The sequence below is a fragment of the Leuciscus leuciscus genome, assembly GCF_965113295.1.
Source record: "Leuciscus leuciscus genome assembly, chromosome: 13".
Taxonomy (NCBI): domain Eukaryota; kingdom Metazoa; phylum Chordata; class Actinopteri; order Cypriniformes; family Leuciscidae; genus Leuciscus; species Leuciscus leuciscus.
This window is the reverse complement of record NC_138737.1, coordinates 18752716-18777545: the sequence shown is the minus strand read 5'-3', so window position 1 is coordinate 18777545 and position 24830 is coordinate 18752716. Positions and strand designations below refer to the sequence as shown.

At 38.6% G+C, this 24830-nt stretch overlaps 1 protein-coding gene across 7 annotated transcripts in view; it reads right to left on the bottom strand.

The window, feature by feature from the left end:
- Positions 1-22051, bottom strand: part of ncs1b (neuronal calcium sensor 1b) — a 41935-nt gene extending 19884 nt beyond the window's left edge. For 4 of the 7 annotated variants that reach the window (XR_014210983.1, XR_014210984.1, XM_082188055.1 and 1 more), the window contains exons 1-3: positions 21904-22051; positions 18827-19918; positions 2971-2995 (exon numbers count right to left, since the gene is read on the bottom strand). Coding sequence is in view for 5 of the 7 variants with exons in the window: in XM_082188055.1 (XP_082044181.1) it covers positions 2971-2995; positions 18827-18890 (89 nt within the window). In the remaining 2 variants the exon portion in view is untranslated. Of the gene's footprint in view, positions 1-2970; positions 2996-18826; positions 19919-20613; positions 20694-21903 lie in introns of all 7 variants that reach the window. The other 3 variants (XM_082188059.1, XM_082188057.1, XM_082188056.1) reach the window with 3 other exon arrangements.
- Between the last annotated feature and the right edge of the window lie 2779 nt (positions 22052-24830).

The window sequence follows — 24830 nt, the reverse complement described above, 5'->3', positions numbered from 1 at the left end:
AAAAGTTATTCTGTCCAATTAGTTACAGACATTGCTGTGCCATTATTCAAACACTATAATGTGTTTTGTGTGTGTGTGTGTGTGTGTGTGTGTGTGTGTGTGTGTGTGTGTGTGTGTGTGTGTGTGTGTGTGTGTGTGTGTGTGTGTGTGTGTGTGTGTGTGTGTGTGTGTGTGTGTGTGTGTGTGTGTGTGTGTGTCAATATTTTAAATGACTCATGTCATGAGTCATTGAACAAACATCAACAGTCATGTGAAAAAGAAAGTACACCCACTTTGAATTCTACTGTTTTACGTTTCAGGACATACAAAAAAAAAACCATATGGTCCTTAGTAGGTCTTAAAATTAGGTAAATACAACATCAGATGAATAACAACACGACATATTACACAGTGTCATTTTTTATTTAACAAAAACCAGGCCAAAATGGAGAATCCATGTGTGACAAACTAAGTACACTCTTACTGATTCCATTGGAATTAAGAGGGTAAGTAGAAGTCGGACACTGCTAATCAAATGCCTTTGATTAATTGATCATCAGCAAGTGTGATCACCTCTATAAAAGCAGAAGTTTTGGCAGTTTGCTGGTCTAGAGCATTCAGGTGTGTGTTAACACAATGCCAAGGAGGAAAGACATCAGCGATGATCTAAGAAAAGCCATTGTTGCAGCCCATCAATCTGGAAAGGGTTAAAATGCCATTTTTAAACAATTTGAAGTCCATCATTCTACAGTGAGAAAGATTATTCACAAGTGGAAAACATTCACGGCAGTTGCAAAACTTTCCAGGATTGGACGTCCCAGAAAATTCACCCAAAGGTCAGACTGTGCACTGTTCAGAGAAGTCGCAAACCACCCAAGAAATACATCTCAGACTCTACAGGCCTCAGTTAACATGTTAAATGTTAAAGTTCATGACAGTATAATGAAAAATACTGAACAAGTGTGTCTTGTTTGGAAGGGTTGCCAAGAGAAAGCCTCTTCTCTCTAAAAAGAACATGGCAGAACGGCTTAGGTTTGCAAAGTTGCAATTGAACAAACCACAAGACTTCTGGAACAATGTCCTTTGGACAGTCGAGACCAAAGTGGAGATGTTTGGCCAGAATATACAGTGCCATGTTTGGTGAAAACCAAACACAGCCTATCAGCCCAAACACCTTATACCAACTGTCAAGCACTGTGGTGGAGGGTGATGATTTGGGATTGTTTTTCAGCCACAGGACCTGGGCACCTTGCAGTCATTGAGTCAACCATAAAGTATTCTAGAGTCAAATGTGAGGCAATCTGTCCAACAGCTAAAGCTTGGACAAAATTGGGTCAAGCAACAGGAAAATGACCTTAAGAGAGCTGTGCATAAACAAATACCCACAAATCTCAATGAACTGAAGCAGTATTGTAAAGAAGAGCGGGACAAAATTCCTCCACAACGATGTGAGAGACTGATAAAGCCATACAGAAAGTGATTACTTCAAGTTATTGCTTCTAAAGGTGGTTCTACAAGCTATTGAATCATTGGGTGCAGTTAGATTTCTCCATTTTGGCTTTATTTTTGTTAAATAAATAATAACACAGAGTAATATGACTCATGTGTTAAAGACCTGCCAAGGACCAGATGATTTTTATTATGTCCTGAAAAGTAAAACCACAGAGTTCTAAGAGGGAGTACTTTCTTTTTCACATGACTGTATATACTGTTTAAAAGTTTGGGGGGTCTTTTTTTCTGAAAGAAACTAAAACTTTTATTCAGCAAGGATACATTATATTGATCAAAAGTGAAAGTAAAGACATTTATAATAGATTAATTCATTTAATATTTAATGTTTTTCTTTTGAACTTTCTATTCATCAAAGACTTGTATCATGTAAAATGTATCATGGTTTCTACAAAAATATTAAGCAGCACAACTGCATAATGATAATGCAACATTGATAATAATAAAAGTTCATAAATTACATTTTAAAATAGATTAATACAGAGAACTGTAATTATTTATATAAAACTAATAATATTTCACAGTATTACAGTTTTACTATATTTTTGATCAAATAAATGCAGACTTGGTGAACATAAGAGACTTGTGTATATAGTATGCATGGTAATACTTGTAGGTTTTTACATCTATATATACAGTATATATACACACACTTCTGCTAAAACCATGAAAATAAAAGCATCTTTTTGCACCTTCAGCTCTGTGTTACTTTAATGACATCATTCACCCTCAGGAAGGATCCTTAAAGGAATGATGGGTACTGAAAAGGCAACGGTACAGAACTCTGATAGGCGGAGTGAGATCTTAGTCAGGAAATTCAAAAGCACCTAAGCTCACGTCCCACTGCAGCCTCACGTCCTTCCTCACTGGTTTTAAGTCTACCAGCAGCAGCAGCAGAAATGAGTCAACAATTTAGCCTGGCAAACACCCAGGGACACACAGTGCCAGGGCTGGACTGACCTTGGGCATGCCAGTAAAAGTGCCAGCACAGACTGACGTTAAGTGAGGTGTGCCAAACTACACACTCCTGCTCGCTGACATTTGGGCAAATTAATGGAAGGACGGACTAAAGTTACTGTCAAATCTGTGTTTCAAAGACACTGAGATTTTTCCCCTGGGAAGCAAAACTACCAAATGATGAGAGGAAATACAAAATGATGCTGTGATGGCCAAAGCAGATGGAGATATAAAAGCATGATGTACCCAGTGTGCCAAAAAAGACGATAGGATAGGAGAGGAGAGGAGAGGAGAGGAGAGGAGAGGAGAGGAGAGGAGAGGAGAGGAGAGGAGAGGAGAGGAGAGGAGAGGAGAGGAGAGGAGAGGAGAGGAGAGGAGAGGAGAGGAGAGGAACTATACAACTATATGTGTAGGATGAACGAAGGATGGACGAAGGATGGACGATAGATAGACAGACAGACAGACAGACAGATAGACACATAGAAAGATAGACAGACACATAGAAAAATGCATAGATAAACTTACCATTGCTGAACCTCTTTCTCTGTAACTGTAGGGGAAATAGGAGAGAACACAATTAACAAATTATTGAATTAAAGGCTAAAGTAAAATACAACAGATTTGTCAGGCAAACATGATCAATATAGTTTCCTTCTGGAATGCGCAATATTAATACTTTTTACAGTCTCATTTGATAGTTTTTATTTTTATTTTTTTATTTATCTAATTAAAGGGGAACCACCTTTGCAAGCGTGACATGTGCAGGGGTGGAAAATCAGTGTCTATTGGACATGGTGACAAGCAGTGTTGGGCAAGTTACTTAAAAAAAGTAATTAGTTATAGTTACTAGTTACTTCTCACAAAAAGTAACTGCGTTAGTAACTGAATTACATCATTACAAAAGTAACTAATTACCAGGGAAAGTAACTATTGCGTTACTTAAAAAAAAAAAAAAAAGTTTAAATATAAGAAATTTATTGGATACCCCCAATATCAAAATGAAATTGACACTAAATAGAACATCTTATTATTATAAAACATTGTACACTAATCTACACTATTTTAATGTTGCTGTGGGACAATGTGAGAGACACCTATTAACTTAAATATTAAAATATTATCATTACTATAGTGCAACAATAAAACAATAGATGGTTTAGAACTTTTAATATTTATTGCACAGACCACAACTGGCCAACAAATAAGTCTAAAAATAAATTATGCTTCTTAAGAAATGTACCAAAAATAAATAAATAGTAGCCTAATAAAAATATACATACACATACACTAGTGCATATAATTAAAATGATAAAACTCACACACCTTTACAACTGGTAGACATTCTGTATAGCCTACTTGAAGTATTTTCTTCCTCACAATAGTAAGTTTAACAAAAAGTGCTTTCAATATAATACTGAACAATGTATCAACATAAATAATAATAATACAATATAATCTTTTTGGGGTTTATTTTTATAACCTACAGAGAACGTCATCATCAGAGGTTATTTTAGCCAAATTCTAGTCGTGTTTGCCGCACGTGCTCACAACCGTCAAACAAATATGTTTGAACGTTCCCTGCAGGTTATTTTGGAGTTTATGTTATATAAACTAATTAAAACATTGCATATGATACCAATATGTTACAGAGATTATTCTAATGCTGATATGTGTAATTTATTTATAAATAAAGTATTTATGCTCTGATACATTCGGTCACTGTCGCGCACTGTCGAGCGCGTTCTCGGACACACTCGGCCTCTCTCGCGCACTGTCGAGCGCGTTCTTGGACACACTCGGTCTCTCTCGCGCACTGTCGAGCGCGTTCTCGGACACACTCGGTCTCTCTCGTGCACTGTCGAGCACGCTCGCGGCATTCGCCTCGTTTTTGTCGAGTCCCGCGCCTCATAAACACTCACACACCAGAGAAAAAACTTTGCAGCTCCTATGGCTGAGAGAGAGCCTACTCGGATGAAAACCGCTTCAGTGAGCTCAATTAAAGTAACGCCGCATTTTTATTGACAGTAACGGTAACGGCGTTGTAATGGAGGAAGCAGTAATTAGTTAGATTACTCGTTACTGAAAAAAATAACGCCGTTAGTAACGCCGTTTATTTATAACGCCGTTATTCCCATCACTGGTGACAAGACACTACTAACAAAGGGGGGTACTTTTTTGAGTGGATTTTGTACTAGTTACTTTATGTACCTTTGCTGACATTTTTCATACTCTAACAACAACATTACACACTAAAGAACATATGGGGGGGGGGGGGGGGGGGGGGGCCTTTAACTAACCAACTATCAGAAGCAAGGGAGGCAAGAAGCAAACGTGGCAGTGCCTCCTCAAAACAAAACTGGACAAAAAAAATCCACAGAAAATGGAGCAAATAAAACAATGCAAATATTATGAAACATGACATTAAAATTTTTTTTAATAAATCATAAAGTGACATACTAAAAAGTATATTGTGGTCCTAGAGTTGTTTCTACTCTTAACAGTGCAGCTGGACAGCCGGTAAGTCCATTTTATGTTCTCGGTTCCGTTTTCTGTAAAGTGTGTGGCTGTAGTAAGCACATGTCACAGAAGACTGAGAGCAGTAAACAGTCTTTTAATAAATCCAACAGAAACAAAACTCGGGAGATAAAGCAAATATGACACAGACCACTGAACAAAGGAAACTGAGGACTTAAATACAAGGGAGAACTAATGAACTGAACAGAAACAGGTGAATAATGAATTAGGAGCTATGGAAACTAATAATCACAGGGAACACAGGCAAATTAGAAAAGTGAATTGTTAGTAAAAGTTTGCATTGGAACTTTTGATTCTCCCTCGTCTTCTTCTGCCTGCACCACACCGTGACAGAAGATCGGACCGACCAAAATGGATGATAGGGTTAAAATGATTGTCATGGCTCAGGAGAGCCAAAACTTTTTTTCATTTGTTAAGGATTTTTGCCACCTTGCCGTCACCAGCACCCTCGATGACGTGAGCCTGAGCACCTTGTTCCAGATCTGGGCCACATTCAACCATCAAATCGACCTCGCAGACACTACCGGACTGGACTGGAGGGAGACTGTCATCCGGTGTCTGGAGAGCATCGTACCTCGATCCGGAAAACAGCCAGACCCAAGGCTTTTTCACGTCATGCCCACCATGCCTGAGTCCTCATCTTCAGCCAAGATGGCCGCCGCCTCACCGCTTGAGCCCTCAGCCAAGATGGCCGCCGCCTCGCTGATACCTTTTCCTGTTCCCCGTTCTGTTCTTAGACCTGTTCCTGCCCCAAGGACTGTCCATTTTCCCAGACCTGTTCCTGCCCCAAGGACTGTCCATATTCCCAGACCTGTTCTGTCCCTGTTCCAGTCTCGTTCCGCTGAGACCGCCCGTCCAGAGTCTCGTCCCGCCGCGACCACCCTGCCTGAGTCTTCTGTCCCCGAGCCTGAATCTGAATCTGTTCCTGAGCCTGTATTTGAATCTGTTCCTGTAGTATCTGAATCTGTTCCGGTTGTATCTGAATCTGTTCCCGAGCCTGAGTCAGTTCCCGAGCCTGAACCTGAGTCTGTCCCCGAGCCAGAATCGGTTCCAGAATTCCCACCCAGCCTCCCTCTCCCACCTCCTCTCAACCCTTCTTCCGCCACTGCCTGTCAGCCCCTAAGCTCCTCTAACCACCTTCGGGGAGGTGGGGTCGCCAGCCTGGTTAGTGGGTCCCCGGTCTCTGCCTCTTATCTCCGTGACCAGGACTCTACCTCGGCCCGTCAATCCATCCCGCCAGGCTCCCTCGTCGGCCTGCCCTCGCCTCGTGACTAAACGCCTTTGGCTTCGCTCGTCCCTTCGTCCCTCTGGCTCCGTTGGGCTCCTTACTTCCTCCAGCTCCACCTTTGTCCTCTGTCGCTCCGGCTTCACCGCGGCCTTCTGGATCCCTGCCTGCGCCTCGGTCGCCAGAGCCATCGGCATCGCCATGTCCCTCGGGATCCTCAGCGTCGCCCTGGCTCATCGGCTCTCCGGCTCCATCCGGGTCTCCTCCCGGATGAAAAGGGCATCCCACCTGCTCCGCCCCCGTCAGTCGGCCCCCTGGAGTTGTCAGCCCTGCCTCCACCATGGCTCCTCCCTCCGCCGGCTCCGCCCTGGCCGCCTGCACAGCCTTCTCCGCCCTGGTCCCTCCTGCCTTCTGTCTGCCCTTCACCTGCTCTTCATCCTCCTCCTGAGTCCCCTCCCTCCGCAGTTGGTCTATCTATGGCGCGAGGACGCGCCTACCGGGAGGGGGGAGTACTGTCTCATGCCAGTGTTTGTTTGTATTAGTCGCATGTCTTCCTTTGTTCTGTTTTCCCACCACTCATTTGATTCCATGACAACCTTTATCACTTAATTTGTATCATCTGTGTTTAGTCATCATCTAGGCTATGTCACCTGTGTTCTGTTAATCAGTTTTTGTATTTAGTTCCATTCTGTTCAGTCAGTCTTCGTCCGATCTCCGTCCTACTAAGTGTGTGTGAACCTTCTGCCTGTCTGTTCCTGTTTGAATTATATAGTAAAAGTTTGCATTGGAACTTTTGCATTGGAACGATTCTCCTTCGTCTTCTACCTGCACCACACCGTGACAGTATAATACTGCGTGCCTCTCAGATTTAATCAAAAATATCTTAATTTGTGTTCCGAAGATGAATGAAAGTCTTATGGGGTTGGAACAACATGAGGGTGAGTAATTACTGACAGAATTTTCATTTTTGGGTGAACTAACCCTTTAATCAAAGGCCTCGCCACCTCATACAGTTATAAGATTTATATACAAAATAAACCACTTTTATGATTTATTTTCACACAAAATCTGTTGCTCCATAAATGTTCAATATACACAAACTGTATTTCTTTTTTTCTGCAATCATGCACTATGGATTGCCCCATTGTACCCTGGGTCAGGGTGCATATAATTTTAAATTAATTCAAATTAATAACATTTAATCTACTAAATTAACATATTACATTAACAGCCCCATATTACATTATTTATCGATTAAATCGTAATACTGTAGTTTCTTACAAATTAAACAAATTAAAAAGTATTCTTGTTTTCACTAAGCAAATCCTCCTGTTCTCCCTGGGCATCCCACCTCTTTAGAACAGGCAAGTATATTTGACTGATTGAGTACAGACGTGGGCAACCTCATAAACAGGGCAGGGATTTGTCAAAAATACACGTTCCTTCATGTAACAGATGTCATTCTGGATAAAGCATTATAAGGAGTAGGCTATATGAAACTGTACCCACACAACCCTAGTGCTGAGATAGCACAGTTGTTGCTGGGAAACAGCAGTAACCTAGAAGCTTGAAAACAATGACCAAAAAACGTAACCAACACAATGACACAACACATAGCCAGAAACAGGATGTCAAATCCAGCACAACATGGGTTTAGTTTAGATATGCCAAATGCATGCAGCGCATTAAAAAAATTATACATTTACTTATTCTGTCATGTTTGACTACTTTCTATTTAATTGGTTAGGGAATTAATTGTTTGTTGATAAATCATTAACAGCAAAATATGGCTGTTTATTCAGTGAGGGGCTTAAGTCTATAACAGAGGCAGGAAAAGTATTTGACGATTCGAGTGGGCAATGTCTGTCTCATTCTATCTCTCTTAAACCTCCTTTGGGAATGTTTGTGAGAAAAAGATGAAGAGAAAGCGAGTAAGAGATTAAGAGAGACAAAAGCTGTGTCTGAAATCGCTCCCTATCCACTATATAGTGCACTATTTAGGGTGTCGGCCATTTTGTAGTGGTGTCCGCATTCTGAGTGAACGACATCATTCCCTACATTCGTTCACTACTTTTACCCACAATCCTCTCTGAATTCGAGTGTACATCCGATGTACACTTGCTGAGACACTATTTCCCACAATCCAACACGATAAGGCGATAGAGCGCGAATGAAAAATAAATATGACGGACAGCAACAATGTCACCATGGCAACGGCGCACGCGAGATAGAAAACAATCATTTGAAGGACACTTAACAATCATTTGACTGACTGGAAACCCCTCGAAAGTAATGAAAGTAATGTTTAAATAACGGAAGTTTTTTTTTTTTGACAGTTTTATGTATTTATTTATTTATATACCGTTATATCTATATTTGAATAAACAAATGTGTTGTGTACTGTTTTGTTCTCTTTTATTTTCACATATAAATGTAAAAAGTAAATAAATATGACAAGCAAGTCTTTTTTTTTTTATCAAATAACGCAATAAACGTGAAAAATACATACATACAATTGTTACATACAATTCATACAGCCAAAAAAGGAAATATCAAAGATGGGTAAGTAATGTTTATGACGAAATTGTCCGAGCTCTCTGGCGCGTGATAATTATGTCAGCATCCGAATTCGCTCACTCATTTTCGTTCACTCTTTGCTGATGTAGTGCACTCAACTGCCATTCACTATGTAGGGATTAGTGAATGAGTGAACGAGTGAGCGGTTTCAGACACAGCTAAAGTATAAGAGACGTGGACACCTTGTGTCTGGAAAAACAGTTAGAACTCTCTTGGTTATTCATAAAGCACACTGAGATACCGTGAACAGAGCTTGCTGCATGGAATATTGTCTCCCACAATGCAATGTGCTCAACTTTCCTTTCCAATGTGACAGATGAGCCAAAAGTAATATCACCCACAATTTGACAGCTCTTTCTTGATTCCTATTCACAGCCTGAAAATTTTGTGTTACTTTTGGATAACCTGAATGGCTTATGAAAACTAGAGAGACATGCTCCAAACAGACGTATACCAAGAGTGTGTGAGATAGTTGTTGACGAAATGCAAACCATTGAGACAATTTGTGCTTATTCATTTTAGAGGGATCAAAAATCTGAACACAAACTTAACAGACATCTCAAACTAATTTAGTATGTGTTTTAATGCAGATTGTTATTGGTCGCTTTACATGTTAGTCAGAAGGCCTCTTCCTACCTAAGTGGGCGATCCTTTACCAATTGAAGAAACTATAGAGCCAATCCATTATGCCGTCACTCAATAGTCAGGCCTTGCTGGCCAACTAGTCAGACATGTTTTTGTATAAAGTTATGTCACTTACACTATTTTCACAATTACATAATGATTATTCATGAGTTTTCACTGCAAAACAACAACAAGCAAATTGGAATTGTTGAGAAAAGCCACAGCCAACTGTGATTTTGGGCAGCAATGATTAGAAATAAGCTTGGCGAAATCCTTCTGGGACTGCTGTAGTCAACAAATGATGCATCTAATCCTGCCCTAAGAAAAATCGACCAGATGGAGGCATTTTAGTAGGATGTTATGCAAACATTGGACTCGAACCTGCCTTGATGTCCTCTTACCAGTATTCTGCCTGAGAAGTCAACATTTTTCAGGTTTCAGACACAGCCAATGTGTGCAGACCGTCCTGTCACTATTAAACATTAACATTTGCATGTCTAAAACGTTACACATTTTTAAATGGTTTGCTGAGTGGAAATTGAGTGAACTCATGTTGGATTCTTGTTTTATACCAAAACCACTCAAACAACCGTCATTCCATATTATGAATGTCTTTTTCTGCTTCTGCAGCCAAACTCTCTTTGTGCTAAGACCACTAATTGCTTGGAAACCACACAGTGGCAAGATCTTTTCAGATATTGTGATGTGCCTCCTTGCAAAATCACAGGAACTCATTGTTGAGGCGGATTGTTCTGATGGGGTTACACAAATCATTTGTATTTCAAGCTTTGGAAAAAGAGATTTAGAAAAGCGTGACGGAGAAGGAAATGACTGGCACACAGCACAAATAACTGTGAGCAATTAAAGGAACATTTTACCCAAACAATGAAAATACTTTGCAACCCAGTATGATTTACTGATTTTTATGCAGTTAAAAAAATCTTAAAATCACAAATCTTGTGACTTCAGGACACCTAGTGTTCGCTCACACTTGTAGTTCGACACACACACAAAAGGTAAGGTCACAACCTAATTGGACAGCTTTTATGATGTGTATTTTACAACTGAACTTACTCTGAACATCCAAAACATTGCCAAAATACACTTGTTATATGTGTGTACATATGAGGTGGTATTTTTCTAAACTGCACCAGGTATTCCTCTGTTACACACACAAATGAAGATCTACTGCAAGGAAACACGGTTCTCACGCCTGAACCGAACTGTAATGGGCAACATTGCTCTAATGATGAGAAGATCCTTGAGCATTCTGTCTTTTTTAGCGCTGCATCTTGTGACATCACATCCCGTTTTTGTGATTTAGATGTCTTTGGTCCATGCTGTGTTCATATTTCAGTCAAACTGCACCAGAGAACATTTGAAAATGGACTGAAAATATGGGTCTTGGTCTGCTTGTCTGGTGCACACCAGGATTCAGATAGAAGCGTTAACACATACTTAAATGCAATCGAACCAGAGTTTGTTTTAATCAAACCAAACCTGCCAAGTATGAACACACCCCATAGAATATAGGAAACAACTAATTTATTTGCACTATACTTTTAGGATAGATTTAAGGTCCTTTTGTGTTTTGTTTAGTTTTTTAAGCTTGAGAACTCCAGTCCTTTTTCATTGTTACTGCACAGAAAGAGTGACCCGTGTATGATTCAAAATGTATTGAGTTCAACAGAAGAAGGCATATGAGGTCATATGAGGCCATGAGAGTGAGTAAATGATGATAGAATGTTCATTTGGTTCATTCTGGTAAATTAGTCCTTTAAGAGTTCACACACTCGTTTTTCATTTGAACTATATAGCCACTAAAACTCTGAAGGGAACCTAAAATGTCAATTGTATGCAAATCTCCAAACTGAAAGGGCAAAACTTTAATGGGGCTATTGCGCTACTGCTCTAAGCGCTTAAGGATCTCTCCAAAGAAAGCGCTACTGGAGCCTAATACTTCAGTGAGATGTGAGCTGGCAATGAAATGGCTGTGATATAGGCCTTAGTTTAAATTTGCTTCATTAAATCATTCAGGTCTCTAATGCCCACGTTCTTTGAAGCTACAATTCTCCATAGAGCTGCTACAATAGCTTACATTCGATCAATACCAAGAGATATGTCTTCCATGAAATAATCTAATGATTGCTATGAAAATGCCATCAACCAATGTTACATAACCCGACAGAAGAGATATGCCTCATATTTGTAGTTAAATTCCATGGCAAATCTGTTTTACAACACTGAATAGGCGAGCCAGTGAGCTGATTGATCAAGTTCTTCCTGGCAGAACGAAAATTCTTCTGCCTACATTAAAATCTAGTCTGTATTCATGCAGATTCCCTTTGCTCTTCGCCACACAAAAAAAAGAAAAAAAAACTCAATCATGTAGCCCACTCATGAGAAATAAACACTTGCAGCAGCAAGCCTCCACAGCTGTAAAACAAGTTAAGCTGTCCTTTAATTGCCATAAACATGTGCAAAATACAGACATGAAACGGCTGAAACTGTAGATTTAATCAGTCGGTTACATCTGGGATGGCAATGAAGAGAGAGAGAGAGACCGAGGCCAGCTGTTAAATTTGTGGGGGGAAAAAAAGAAAAAAAGAAATAGAAACAGTGTATGGAACTGATGATTTTTCAGCTTCTTAAACATGTTTTACATACAATATTTGCTTATTATCCAGCCCAGATTTACATGGATAAATCATGGTGAATCAATATAAACCAGCTTAGTGGTTTCTTAGTTAAAATGACTTTCAGACTAAACTGCGACTACAAAGACTAAAGACTTCCCAAGTGAAATAGAGATAAGCCAATTTATGTTTAGTGTTCCAATATTCAGAGAGTACTTTATTTTTGCCTTTGTGAAAAAATAAAGCTCTTATCCTCACCAAGGTTGCATTTATTTAACCAAAAATGTTATTTATTAATGTGACGGCAAAGGTGAATTTTCATCAATCCTCCAGTCTTCAGTGTCACATGCTCCTTCAGAAATCATTATATGCCGATTTGCTACTCAAAAAAACATTTATTATTATTATCAATATTAAAAACAGTTTTTGCTGATTACAATTTTTGTGGAAACATTAACAATGATACCATTCAAACATTTGTGGTAAGATTAAAAAAAGAGAGAAATAAAAAAAAAATTTCATCAAGGATGCATTAAATTGATCAGAAGTGACAGTGAAGACATTTATGTTACAAAACATTTCTAATAAAACAATTATTTAATAAATGTAATGTAATAAATGCAAATAAATGCCATTCATTGAACTTTCTATCCATCAAAGAATCCTGAAAAAAGTATCACGCTTTCCAGAAAAATATTAAGCAGCACAACTGATTTTAACATTTATAGAAATAAGCAATGTTTCTTGAGCACCAAATCAGCATATTAGAATAATTTCTGAAGGATCGTGTGACACTGAAGACTGGTATGGCTGCTAATTCAGCTTTGCAATCACAGGAATAAATTATATTTAAAAATATTAGGCGGTGGAAGCGCACATAACATTCTCAATGGAAACTACTCAATGTAGAGCTTTGTTCAAAGATCTTGTGGAATTTATTGAAAGACAGGTTGGCATCCTAATGGATCCTTTGTTTGGTGATAGGGATTTGCCAATTATCACGAGACCTGTTAATAGACCAAGGCTATGTCCAGAAGGCAGAGTTAAAGGAAACATATTTGCCACTAACGTTGCACCAGTGGAATCTGGGGAAACCTCTAAGAATATGAGGACAGAATTGCCACCAAACAATTCTAAAGTGATTCTATTATGTGTGTGGTGTGCTAAGCATCATGTATTGGAGTACTGTCAACAATTCAAAAGGAAGAATCAAAGGGAAAAGATGGACTTTCTAAAGGAGAAAGAGCTTTGCTTTGGTTGCTTAAGTGCTGGGCGCATGAGTCGTAATTGTGGCAAGCGGCTGACTTGTAGGATATGTAGTCAGCACTATCCCACTGTGCTTCATGTTGACAGCTATACAGCCAATTCAGAGGAGGCGGAGGTATGCAAATTCTTAGGAACTGCTGAAACATGTGGTCATACAGGGGCCGGAAAAGATCGCTGTCTGCTTTCTATCTTACCAGTTCAAGTCAAGGCCAGTGAAGGAGATCAGATAATCCAAACGTATGCATTCCTGGATCCTGGCAGTTCTGCGACTTTTTGTACAGAAAGTCTTATGCAGCGGCTTAATCTTTCTGGTAGAGGAACTCCGTTTCTGTTACAAACTATGGAACAGGAAAGAGTTGTATCAGCATACGCACTCTCAGGTTTGGAAGTATCTGCTATTGATGGTAACATCTTATATCAGCTTCCACAGACGCTCACACAGAAACAAATGCCTGTAAGTTCTGACAACATTGTGTCTAAAGGAAATTTGTCTAAGTGGACGCTCATAAGATGTTGGAGCCTTGGGAAGTCATAAACAGCCATGGGGATGGCCCTTATGCTATGAGAACGGCATTAGTTTGGGTCATCAATGGTCCTTTGCATGCAGGCAGCTTTGAGGCTGAAGACTGTTCTGCGTTAAAAGGATTTCTGTGTGTAGATTGGAGGAGATGTTGTTAAAACAATACAACCATGACTTCAATGAGTGAGCTGCAGAAGAGCAAGGATTGTCAAGAGAGGCTATTAGGTTTTTGGAGATTGCAGAGAGTTCTGCCAAGCTTCAGGACAATCATTATGCCTTGAAGTTGCCATTTAAAAAGGAAAATGTGTATCTTCCTAACAATTTCTCTGTGGCAAAACAGCAGGAAAATTCAAAGAACGGCAACAGCGAACACAAAAGCTCTTCAGAGAAGAAGCATCGAGAGATAGAAAAAGAGCAACTTGCTTAAGTTTATACTTATAAAGAAAAGCGAAAGGAAGTTCCATAGTTCTGATGGGAAATATCAAGATAAATAGAATGACTTTGTAAGAACACCGTCAACTAAAGTGGAAGAGGATAATGGCTATCATCACTCCATCAAACTTGAGAAGTCACTCAAGAGAGAGCGGGATGAAGATGAGTAACACAAGCCCAAAAAGGTAAAAGTGAAGAATGAGAAGAAGAAAAGGAAAAAAATGGAAAGAAAGATACCACTGGAAGGAAAAAGAAAGCCAAAAAAGATGGTTCCAAATGGAAGTTTCTGGAACATAAAGGTCCTGTTTTCCCCCGCCATATGAACCCCTGCCAGGCTATATCATGTTTTATTATGATGATTCACATAAACACAAGGACAAACATAAAGACCAGTGTTATTGACAGGCCTGTAGGAAAGCTTTGTTTTTTACACAAGTCTATGGGCTAAGGAGTTTTGTTATAAGCATCATGTGTGTTTATTGTGCTCACTATTTGTATTTATGAGTGACTCTTTGTTATGTGTTGGGAATTGGTATGTTTGATTCATCCCAATTAGGGGCCGGTATGTAAGAGCCATTTTGTCTTTATTTAAATTTTGTTATGTAAGTGTGTGTCCAGTAGGGGTCTTTGACCGCTACGCTATGCTATGCCAAGCTAAGTTATGCTATGCCACGCTGTGCAAGAGGAAATCTGTACTGGTGAAGGACTTGGAACTGTGGATTTATTGACTGTTTGTTGGACTCTTGCTTACCAGAAATTAAGACCAGGCAGTCACGGTAAAATAAATCTACAATGTAAGCATATTAACCTGTGTGTGGACATTGCAGTGAATAACAACCCGTGCGTGCGCGTCCATTAACAAGCACTGTCATAATTTGCAATAGATAAGCCAATCATAATTTGCAATATTACTGTACTTTTTGATATATTTTTTAGATACATTTTTATCAACATCGTTCTTTCCTGATCATCCTATACTGCAAAAACAAGTGTATTTAAAGCCTGAATGTTCCATTCTCAAGCTTTACTTCACCTTCTTACAGTAGTCACAGACAATAGAGCTAAGGCAACCCTAAAAATAGACAATTGAAGACTTCTTTCTGATTAAAACGTAATTTCAAGCCGAGCACATAGAAACTTGAAAGACGTGGAGGAACAAAGGGAGAAGAAACCGATAAAGGTTACAAATGGGGATAGAAAAAAAAAAAGAGGCAAAAGATAAGGGACTGCTAAGGAAAGAGAGGGGTAGGTAAGAGCGATACATGGATAGAAGGAGAAATGCAATGTCCTTCATTGCAAAGCAGAGCTGATAAGGCCTTAATTACAGTATTCCATTCCATGCTCACAGAGAGGCAATTAAATGGGACAGAGCATGACAAGAAATGGGACAGAGCATGACAAGAAAGAAAGAATGAAAGAGAAAGAAAGAAAACGAGGGGCATGAAGTTCATCCCAGCATGGAGGCACATTTCCCTGCATGCTGCAATTTCCTGCCCAGCGCCTTTCCATGTGGCGCCCACCACTGAGCCCAATGCACAGCACACACCATCATTAGGAAGCCATTGGCTGTCACTTCCCATTCTTTATCTGCATGACTTCAAACCAGCACTGCCTACTTTACCGCATTTAGGCTTATTAATACAGACAGTATTTACTAACAGTGTCTTGGATTCTTTTTATAAGTTTGATGAAAATAGATCTGTTTTATATCGGGCTTCCTAAATCTCCTTTAATAAATGAATGGTCAGGTGAGGTATTTGCTATTTGTTATTGCACACTAAAAAAATCTGGGTTGTTTCAACCCATGTTTGGGTCAAATAGGGACGAACCCAAACGTTGGTTTTGTCCATATTTGACCCAATCATGGGTTGAAACAGTAATGTTACATACGTAGATTAATTTTGCTGTAAATCTATGTAAATACTGAGTAACATTTTAAATTTCTATTGAAGCTTATACAGGTGTGCACTGGTTACACTGGTATGTAAAAATGTGCATACTTTTGCACTACTCTTTTTATAGTAAAAATAGTGGGAGTAATGTGTTCACAATGAAAATTCCAAAAAGAAAAAGCACTTCAAATAACTGGATGAAATTAACCGAAAATCACCAAGTATGGAATGTTAAACACTTCGTGCACTCAACTGTCGCAGCTTTCCTTACATAGCGGAGGGAGAGGTGCTATCAGACGACAAAATAACCCTTATAATTTAGGGGCCGTTTACACGACAGCGTTTTCAACTAAAAACAGAAAACGTTTTATGTGTTTTGACCGTTCATTTAGATGACAACAGCGTTTTGGGAGGCTGAAAACAGGTTTCAAAGTGCAAGTTAAAAAAAATATATATAACATTCGATAACATTAGCATCTCTGTGTAAACTACAAAAACGCGAACTTGTGAATACGATGACGTCATGCACATGCTTATATTACAAAAGGACTTGCAAAGAGCAAAAGACAGCTTCCATAGATTAGCCAATAGCAAAACTTGTTTCATAATATTCTGGATGGCAACAGTTGCTAAAGTATGATTTGGTTGATATGTTTTTTATGCCAGTACATAGCAATTAAGAGAAATATACTGTGACCGAGAGAGCTCAACGCGCTGCAACTGAAGAAAACGTATGTACATAGAAAAAACACCAGCACATTCATAAAACATCTTCATCAGTTTGTAAATAATAAATAAATGGTAAAATCTTAATTATTTGAACATCCTGATCATATGCATGTTGTGAGTATTTGCAGCGCGTTTCTGTAATTGTTTACGTTGTGAGTATTTGCAGCGGGTTTCTGTATATAGTTGCATTGTGAGTATTTGCAGCGCATTTGTTGTCAAACTAATGAAGATGTTTTCTTAATTTGCTGGTGTTTTTTTTTTCTTTCTATTTGCATGCATTTTCTTCAGTTGCAGCATGCTGAGCTGTGCTATTTGCAGCGGGTTTCTGTTTTTAGTTGCATTGAGAGTATCTGCAGCGCGTTTCTGTATTTGGTTGCTATGTGAGTATTTGCAGCGCATGTGTTGTCAAACTGATGAAGATGTTGTCTTAATTTGCTGGTGGTTTTTTCTATTTGCATGCATTTTCTTTAATTGCAGTGTTGAGCTTTCTCGGCCACCGTAGAAATGTGATGAATAACAATTGATTTCCATTAAAAAAAAAGTAGCAAACTAATGAATTGTGTTAACAGTGTGTCCTTAGTTTTAGTCCATTCTGTTGTCATTTCACTGCGCTAGTTTTAGAATCAAATCAATGTGTTTACATATATAGCCTATGCATCCATGGAAACACAATTTGCTTCACTGGCAGAGAGCAAGCTTTCAGATATCTCTCTGGGCAACCACCAGCCTGATTGCATATCTCAAGACCGACCAATTTGCATATTCATAAAGCTTGAGTCCCAATTGGCGGGCTTTTAAAACATGCTGATTTGGCCCACTTCCAGGCATCTGCTAATCACAATTTGCAATGTCACGAGAATTGTGATTTCTTGTGATAAAACATATGTGGTATCAGCCGCAGGATCTTGATTACAGTTTAACAATGTTTTCCAACAACTTAGCTAATTTTTCTCCACTATTAATTAGTGCATGTGCTGGACCCAAGTGGATAACAGATAAATACAAATCACTTTTAATATAGCCAACATGGCCTTTTCACTCAAAAGCTGAAAAAATAAAGATCACGGTAACAATGCAGAACAAATTAACACTTATAAAAACAGCTTCTTTTTTTTTTTTACATACACTTTTTTTTTTTTTTTTATAGGTTTTTATTGGCATCTGTGGTTCCATGAAGAACCTTAAAGGTGCAGTAGGACAGCCTCCTGAAAGCATGAACGAGCACAGCCCAGAAGACCGGAGACGTTACTGCAATACATCATGTGTCATTCACCGGTGAGAAAAATTTACAGTAAAGTGAATAACAGTACTACAATACCAAACGTAAACAACTTCTTAAAAACGGAATTAGATGCAGCAAGTTTTCGGGTTTTTTAACTAGCAAAACTTATCAGAGTATTTTAATATTTCTTGCATGCCAGGGGTTCCACGATGAGAGTCTGGATGTGGTTGCTGCTTGCCTGCCATTCTCGCTCTGTCTGCACAGCGTATGTGAACGCGCTGTTGACTTATGTCTGCGTAAACAGCCTGCGCAGTGGTATGCAAACACACATTGACCGACAGGGAACACATGCTATAGGACTGTTCTGACCGAACGAAACGATTGAACGAACATTATATGGTCCTACGCCTTCCACAGACGACATATACATTTAGACCCCTTAACAGAGTGATTGCTATCAGGATATGAGGAGACTTTCAACAAGCTTAACAAAAAAACAATTTCTGCAGAGAATCACCTACGGCACCTTTAAACATCCACGGAACCTTTCCATTCCACAAAAGGTTCTTTATAGTGGAACAAGGTTATTCAGATTATTAAAAAAAAGTTCCAAGGAAGGCTATTTGGGGAACCCAAATTGGTTCTTTAAAGGCATCATTATAGGGAGAGAAAAAAAAACTTTTGGAGCCTTTATTTTTAAGGGTGTAATCAGAAAGTACTTACAGTATGTCTTCCTGGTCAGGTCCTCCACCACCTCTGGTTTGAGCTTGCTGTTTGATTTCCCCATGCTCTCCAGACCTCCTCCAGATAGTTTGTGTGGTCCAGCGTGGAGCTGAGGTATACCTGAACTCCTTACCACTTAAGGCAGAATCTTAGAGACCCAAATACATCAACAAAGTGAAAAACAGATCAGCACTGCCAACAAATCCAAGGAAATCCATCCATTGTGAATTTTCCTCTCCTTTTTTCGACTTTGTGGGTTGTTGTAGATCTAAAGTCACTGTTAGGATCCCTCTTACTCAGCAGGTCTCTCAAAAATCCATCCTCAATTACGGCCGCCTCTGACAAGTATCAATCCTCAAAAAAAAAAGCCCATTCATTCGGCTGCCATCATGAGTACGAGTCTCAGATGCTAACCGTATTCAGTCTGATTCTTCAGTGGAGAAAGCAAGGCTTTGAAATGTATCAAAGTGCCAATGGTTACAAGAGACCCTTCGCCCGCTGCGTTCTGCCTGCTCTCTCACTCACACTTGAGCGCCAGTTCTCTCTGGCTCTCCACCCACCCTCCCTCTCCTCTTTTTCTTTTTCTTTTTACTCCCTCCCTACGCCTGTCTTGTTAGCTCTGATAGACTCTTAAAGGAGATCCCTTGCTCTAGTTGTCTTGGCAGCTGAGATGAGGGGTTTAGTAAAATTTAAAAAGAAGGACAAACTTATTCCTGCTTATTTTTAGCATTTCACGCTTTGATGTCATTCTGGTAGAAGCCAACAGGATCTACAATAATACTAAACCCTGGCTGTGATTATTGAGTGCAAATATTGTAAAGATGACAAAAAAGCTAGATCGAAATCATATGGTGAACAGGGCTGCTCAGATCCTCCGTCACTGACAACATCAGACAATACATGGAAGCTGGAGATAACCAATTTTTCAGTGTCTCAGTCAGCTGATGGCACTCTATCTGACAAAAGACATTCACCTTCTCCTAGTAACCGCTGTTTGCTTATCTCCAGGCCTGTTCTTCCTCACACCTTCTGTAGTTCAAAGCAGCAACTTTTGTTCGCCAAGGTCTGGTTGTCCAGAGAAACCTCCAAACACTGCAGGAACAAACAGCAACAAGGTCAGACTGCATTGGAGGATAACAACAGTGTCATGAGACCAGCAATCTTGATAGACCCACAGAGAGATGAGGGGGAAATCGCTGACTACACACTCTACATGCAAATAACTCTCACACTTGACTTTCATGAGAATGATTTTATCCCTCAGCCTGTGTAAGGATGGCACAATGCACTGTTCCTCTGCCAGCACTGCAAGTGCATCGATATCCTAAACCGGGGTCATACTGAATTAGTCAAATTATGTTAGAAGCAGTCTGAAGGATTCTATATTTGGTTAAAAGTCGTAGAGTTCAGTTACTGATTTAGCTACAGTATGTTTAAAACAATAAAATGTTGCTTGTTCTGGGAGCTAAGAGGTGATAAACAATCATGAATCAGATATTAATGCAAAAAAAAAAACACAACAAAAAAAACATTGGTATGTATAACTATTTAACTAGGCTAAACGAAAGAGAAAAATCTTCCTCTGATCTTGTTATCAGTAACTGGGGGTACTTTGAAATGTTTTGAATCAAGGCACAGAACACAAAAATAGTTCACATAAAATAATTTCACACATGCCAACCAAAACAAGTGGTGAGACCAAATATTACATTATAGTCTCAATGCAACACTGAGCACCAAAGCTAATAACCTCCTTACATCTGCTACAATCACTTTAAACTCCTTACAGTGTGTGATAACTGCCGGCACAATCCATAAAATGCTGGAACAATCTTGTAGCCGGGTGAAGAGATCTTCGCCTTATTAACTGAGAAAGAGAAATATAGCCTAATAAATAGCTATATTTCTTTATAAAGCATGTAAATATTGTGCATCTTTCATTTCTGTGACATCGGGGAGAAATAATAAAACTAAAGAAGTCAACATAGCTGACTTGCTGTTTTGTTTTTTTTAGGTTAAGCAATATGGGTTTGCAATGGCCATTTAGTGATACCAATATCTAGAAAACGCAATGGCTTACGCCGATATAGCATACACAATATATTTTAATGATAATAAATGGGGTTTACACAAATATGTATGCAATACAAAAACGGAAATGTCATTGCAAAAGGTTTAGCAAGTCTATACACTTCCCTTTCAAAAGTGCTGCGCAAGCGCTTTGGGAATGCATCTTTGTATGACCACCAGCTGTGAATTATGTGTGTGACACGTCACACGTGTGTGTGACAAGCTCTCCCTTTCTCCTCTCACTCTTGTAAAAAGAAAATGAGCAACGTGCAAGGTAAAAGAGGTGTGTGTCTCCGTGTTCATGGCCATGCCTAAATTCATGACACATCAGTTTTTTAACATAATAAAGCAATTATGGTGAGGTGACGTTACAATTTTACTTCAATGTTATACTATGGCATATTTTGCACAATATCTGCAATCCTAATGACATCTAAATAAATAAACGACAAAACTGTATTATACTGTCTGAAGAACATACTACATTGTGATTTATAGTTCGGCTATAGTAGCCTAGCCTAAATAAGGTAACGTTAACTTAGCCTATTTTTGCTGAATAGCCTAACTTACTTGGCCTATATACCATGGTAATTTTGTTGGAAGGGGCGCTCTCATGCTGAAGTCTGGGATTTGACTGAACAACAACCCGAGGTTTATTGATGAAACGATGTATGTTTACACTTTTACAGTCATTAAAACGATAATACCTTAAGGGACACGTTTTAACAGGTGTTCCAGCGACCGCTATCACATCAACTGCTACATAGTGAACAAACGTTATCTTTAAAACATAGCCTAACTGGAGTGAATACCGCTACCTCGTATTTTCTTTGAAAGCTTAAACTTTTTAGCTGTTAAACTTGATAGATGACTTGTAACCATACGAACTCTACCAGCACGGTGAATAAGGGCATCTTGCCATCCAAGCTACGTGTCGTCCTTCTCCAGTGTCTATCTGTTGAAACGCAAGGTTTTTTGAATGAAAGTCGACGTCATATGACACTTACCGAGACGTTTCTTCTTCATAGATCGTCAAGCATGTGTTTGGCTTTCCTCCTGCTCTCTCTGAGTATTTGTAGTCAGACGGGAATTTTCCCGCAGACTCTCCAGAGGCTGGACAAACTAAACTCACCACTCTCCATTAACCCCTGTGCTTCTCTTGGTGTGGAGAACCTTCACTTCTTCATAGGGGACTTTTAAATGCTATAATAAAAATAGTAATAATATACAGTGTGTGTGTGTGTGTGTGTGTGTATATATTTATATATATATATAAAACAAAACAAAAAAATCTTCTTTTTTTTTTTTTAGCCCTGTGGCCCAGCAAATGCTGCTCACCTCTTGCTGAGAACCATCTGTCTGTCTGTAACCTGGATAAAAAAAGAAGAAAAGAGAGAGACCTACATAGCCACACCAGGAAATCAGGTTAAGCTGCTATTTAATACAGGACAAAAATGTCTCATCCTATGCCTTGCTTATTAGGCTTCAAAATATTCAGATAATGAGAGAGGACTGTCACCTATGTGTTTAATAGGCTATATCATACAGTCTTACTCTTGCATAAGCAAGTGTTGTGAATTATTGTGTCAAAATAAGCATAAATTACACCACTATTCTGTGTTATAGTGTATAACATGTAAGGCAAATGAATGCGTAAATTAAACCTATGAGAAGATTGACTTTAAGTATACCTTTTATTATTCATGTATTCATTTTTTCCTTTGAAACTTTTTTTTTTCAATATGACTAAAACGAAAGGTAGGGTAGAGTGGGGGGAAAGATAGATCACTTAAGTTAGATCACTTATGGTAAAATCCGATTTCTCTCAGGTCAGGTACGTTGCCAGTGTAAGATTCACAGTGAATACTTCACTCTTGTCAATTTATAGCAACAACAAAAACATATATTGACTTTATCTAATTGGTTATTTTGGGAAAAAAGTGTGTGTGTGTGTGTGTGTGTGTGTGTGTGTGTGTGTGTGTGTGTGTGTGTGTGTGTGTGTGTGTGTGTGTGTGTGTGTGTGTGTGTGTGTGTGTGTGTGTGTGTGTGTGTGTGTGTGTGTGTGTACTACATGAGCCATGAATATAAATGCAAACTTGTCCAGATTAGTGGAAAATGCTATTATTATGGCTTAAATTCAAAGCAACATACTAATTGCATGATTTTAAAGTAGCAGCAGATGCCCAAACATGGATGAGCTAAAGCTATTTCATAACACCTCCTACTGTAGCATCTTGAGAATGAACGTACGTTTTGGCTCCCTGTTTATAGGAAAGCCATTTAGTAACACTGAGGGGCTGCACAGCAGCCTGTGAAGTTACAACTGCCAAGCCATGTGTACTGTGTAAAGGATTCCAGCCCCTTTGCCAAGTTCACAGTTATATTTACAAATGCACCCTCATTTATATTTTTAATTGCTATTCAAGATTGCCTGTGCCATTAAGGATTCCACAGATTCTAATTTTACACAGATTCTAAATTTACTGTTTACTGTATAATGGTTACGTGGAGCAATACAGTTCAATGGAAAAGAATAGGAGGTCTACAATGGAATATTGTCATTTGTATACCTGTACTTTATTTTTCTATTTTTCTATAATAGGTGCAAACTTATTTATCACTTTTGCTGCTCTCTGATGTAAATAAAAACATCCTGCTCTTAATTCCCATGAATTTTAAATGTTTATACCCAAACGCATCAGGTCAAATGATGAAATGCATTTTAAAATTATGCTATCTGCTATTTGAAGAAGACTGTTTTATTGTTTTTGAATGATTAGAGCAGATGTATCCCATGATTACTGGGGAAACAGGCACGGCAGAGGATATTGCCACCCTAACTTACAATAAATGACCTTTTTTTTAAACCCTTGTACATTTATCATTTCCGAAAGCTTGAGTGCTGGCTGCAACTGTTCCAACAACATCTGTTTTGGCCTGTGTTGGAGATTCATTCTAGAAAAAGTCACTGTGAGTTACTGAGTTTTCTTTTTTTATTTATTTTTTATTTTATTTTATTTTTTACATTAGTCTAAGCTTTTATCTTCTGACTGAAATCTAATAGGTTTAAATTTTACCCAAACTATCTATTCAATTCATTCTCTCCCTATTAAAATGTGCTAGGCCTTTGCATATCCATTATATGCTATATTTCGAGCCTGCATGTGTTGCATTTTTTACTGTTTTTATTTATTGTTTATTTTATGTGCCATCTAAAGCCAGTTGCCTTAGAATTCGAATTTTATTCTTACAGTCGGCCTGTTAAAAGAAATAAAAATGGATTTCTCATAAAACATAAAACACTATAATTGGACAGAAAGAAGCTTTGTAAACTTCAATATTAATTGAAGTCGTTGAACTTCGCAGGACATAACAGATGGTCACTTCTCCAACTAGGTTGCATTTTAATGTGTATCAACAGCACCCCCTAAAGGTCTTACGTTACACATATTGTTCGGTGTTTTTTGGCTTTTACTTATTTATTTATACATATGGGCTGTTGACATGAAATACCAGGGATAGATGACATGCCCTGTGGTGTGATATAGCCTACTATAGGCTACTCAATTTAAAATTGTATATGCCAATCTTTTTTTATGACCTCATATTAATTGAGGCTTATAGACAGTTTGTACTGGTTAAGGCAAAATGTTATATATATATATATATATACAGTTTTAAAGAAATGGAGCCGAAGATAGACACTTTCTCCTAAAAAATCGTATATTATTTTAACCTGTTGAAAGCATTATAATCATTATATCATTATAATATTTAATTTAATTTTATCAATCAATAAATTCCTCTTGAAACAAACTTTATTGTATTATTTTAATTTAATACTGTGAAGCTGCTTTGATACAATCTGTATTGTGAAAAGCGCTATACAAATAAACTTGACTTGACTTGACTTGACTTAATCAAATAATGTTGT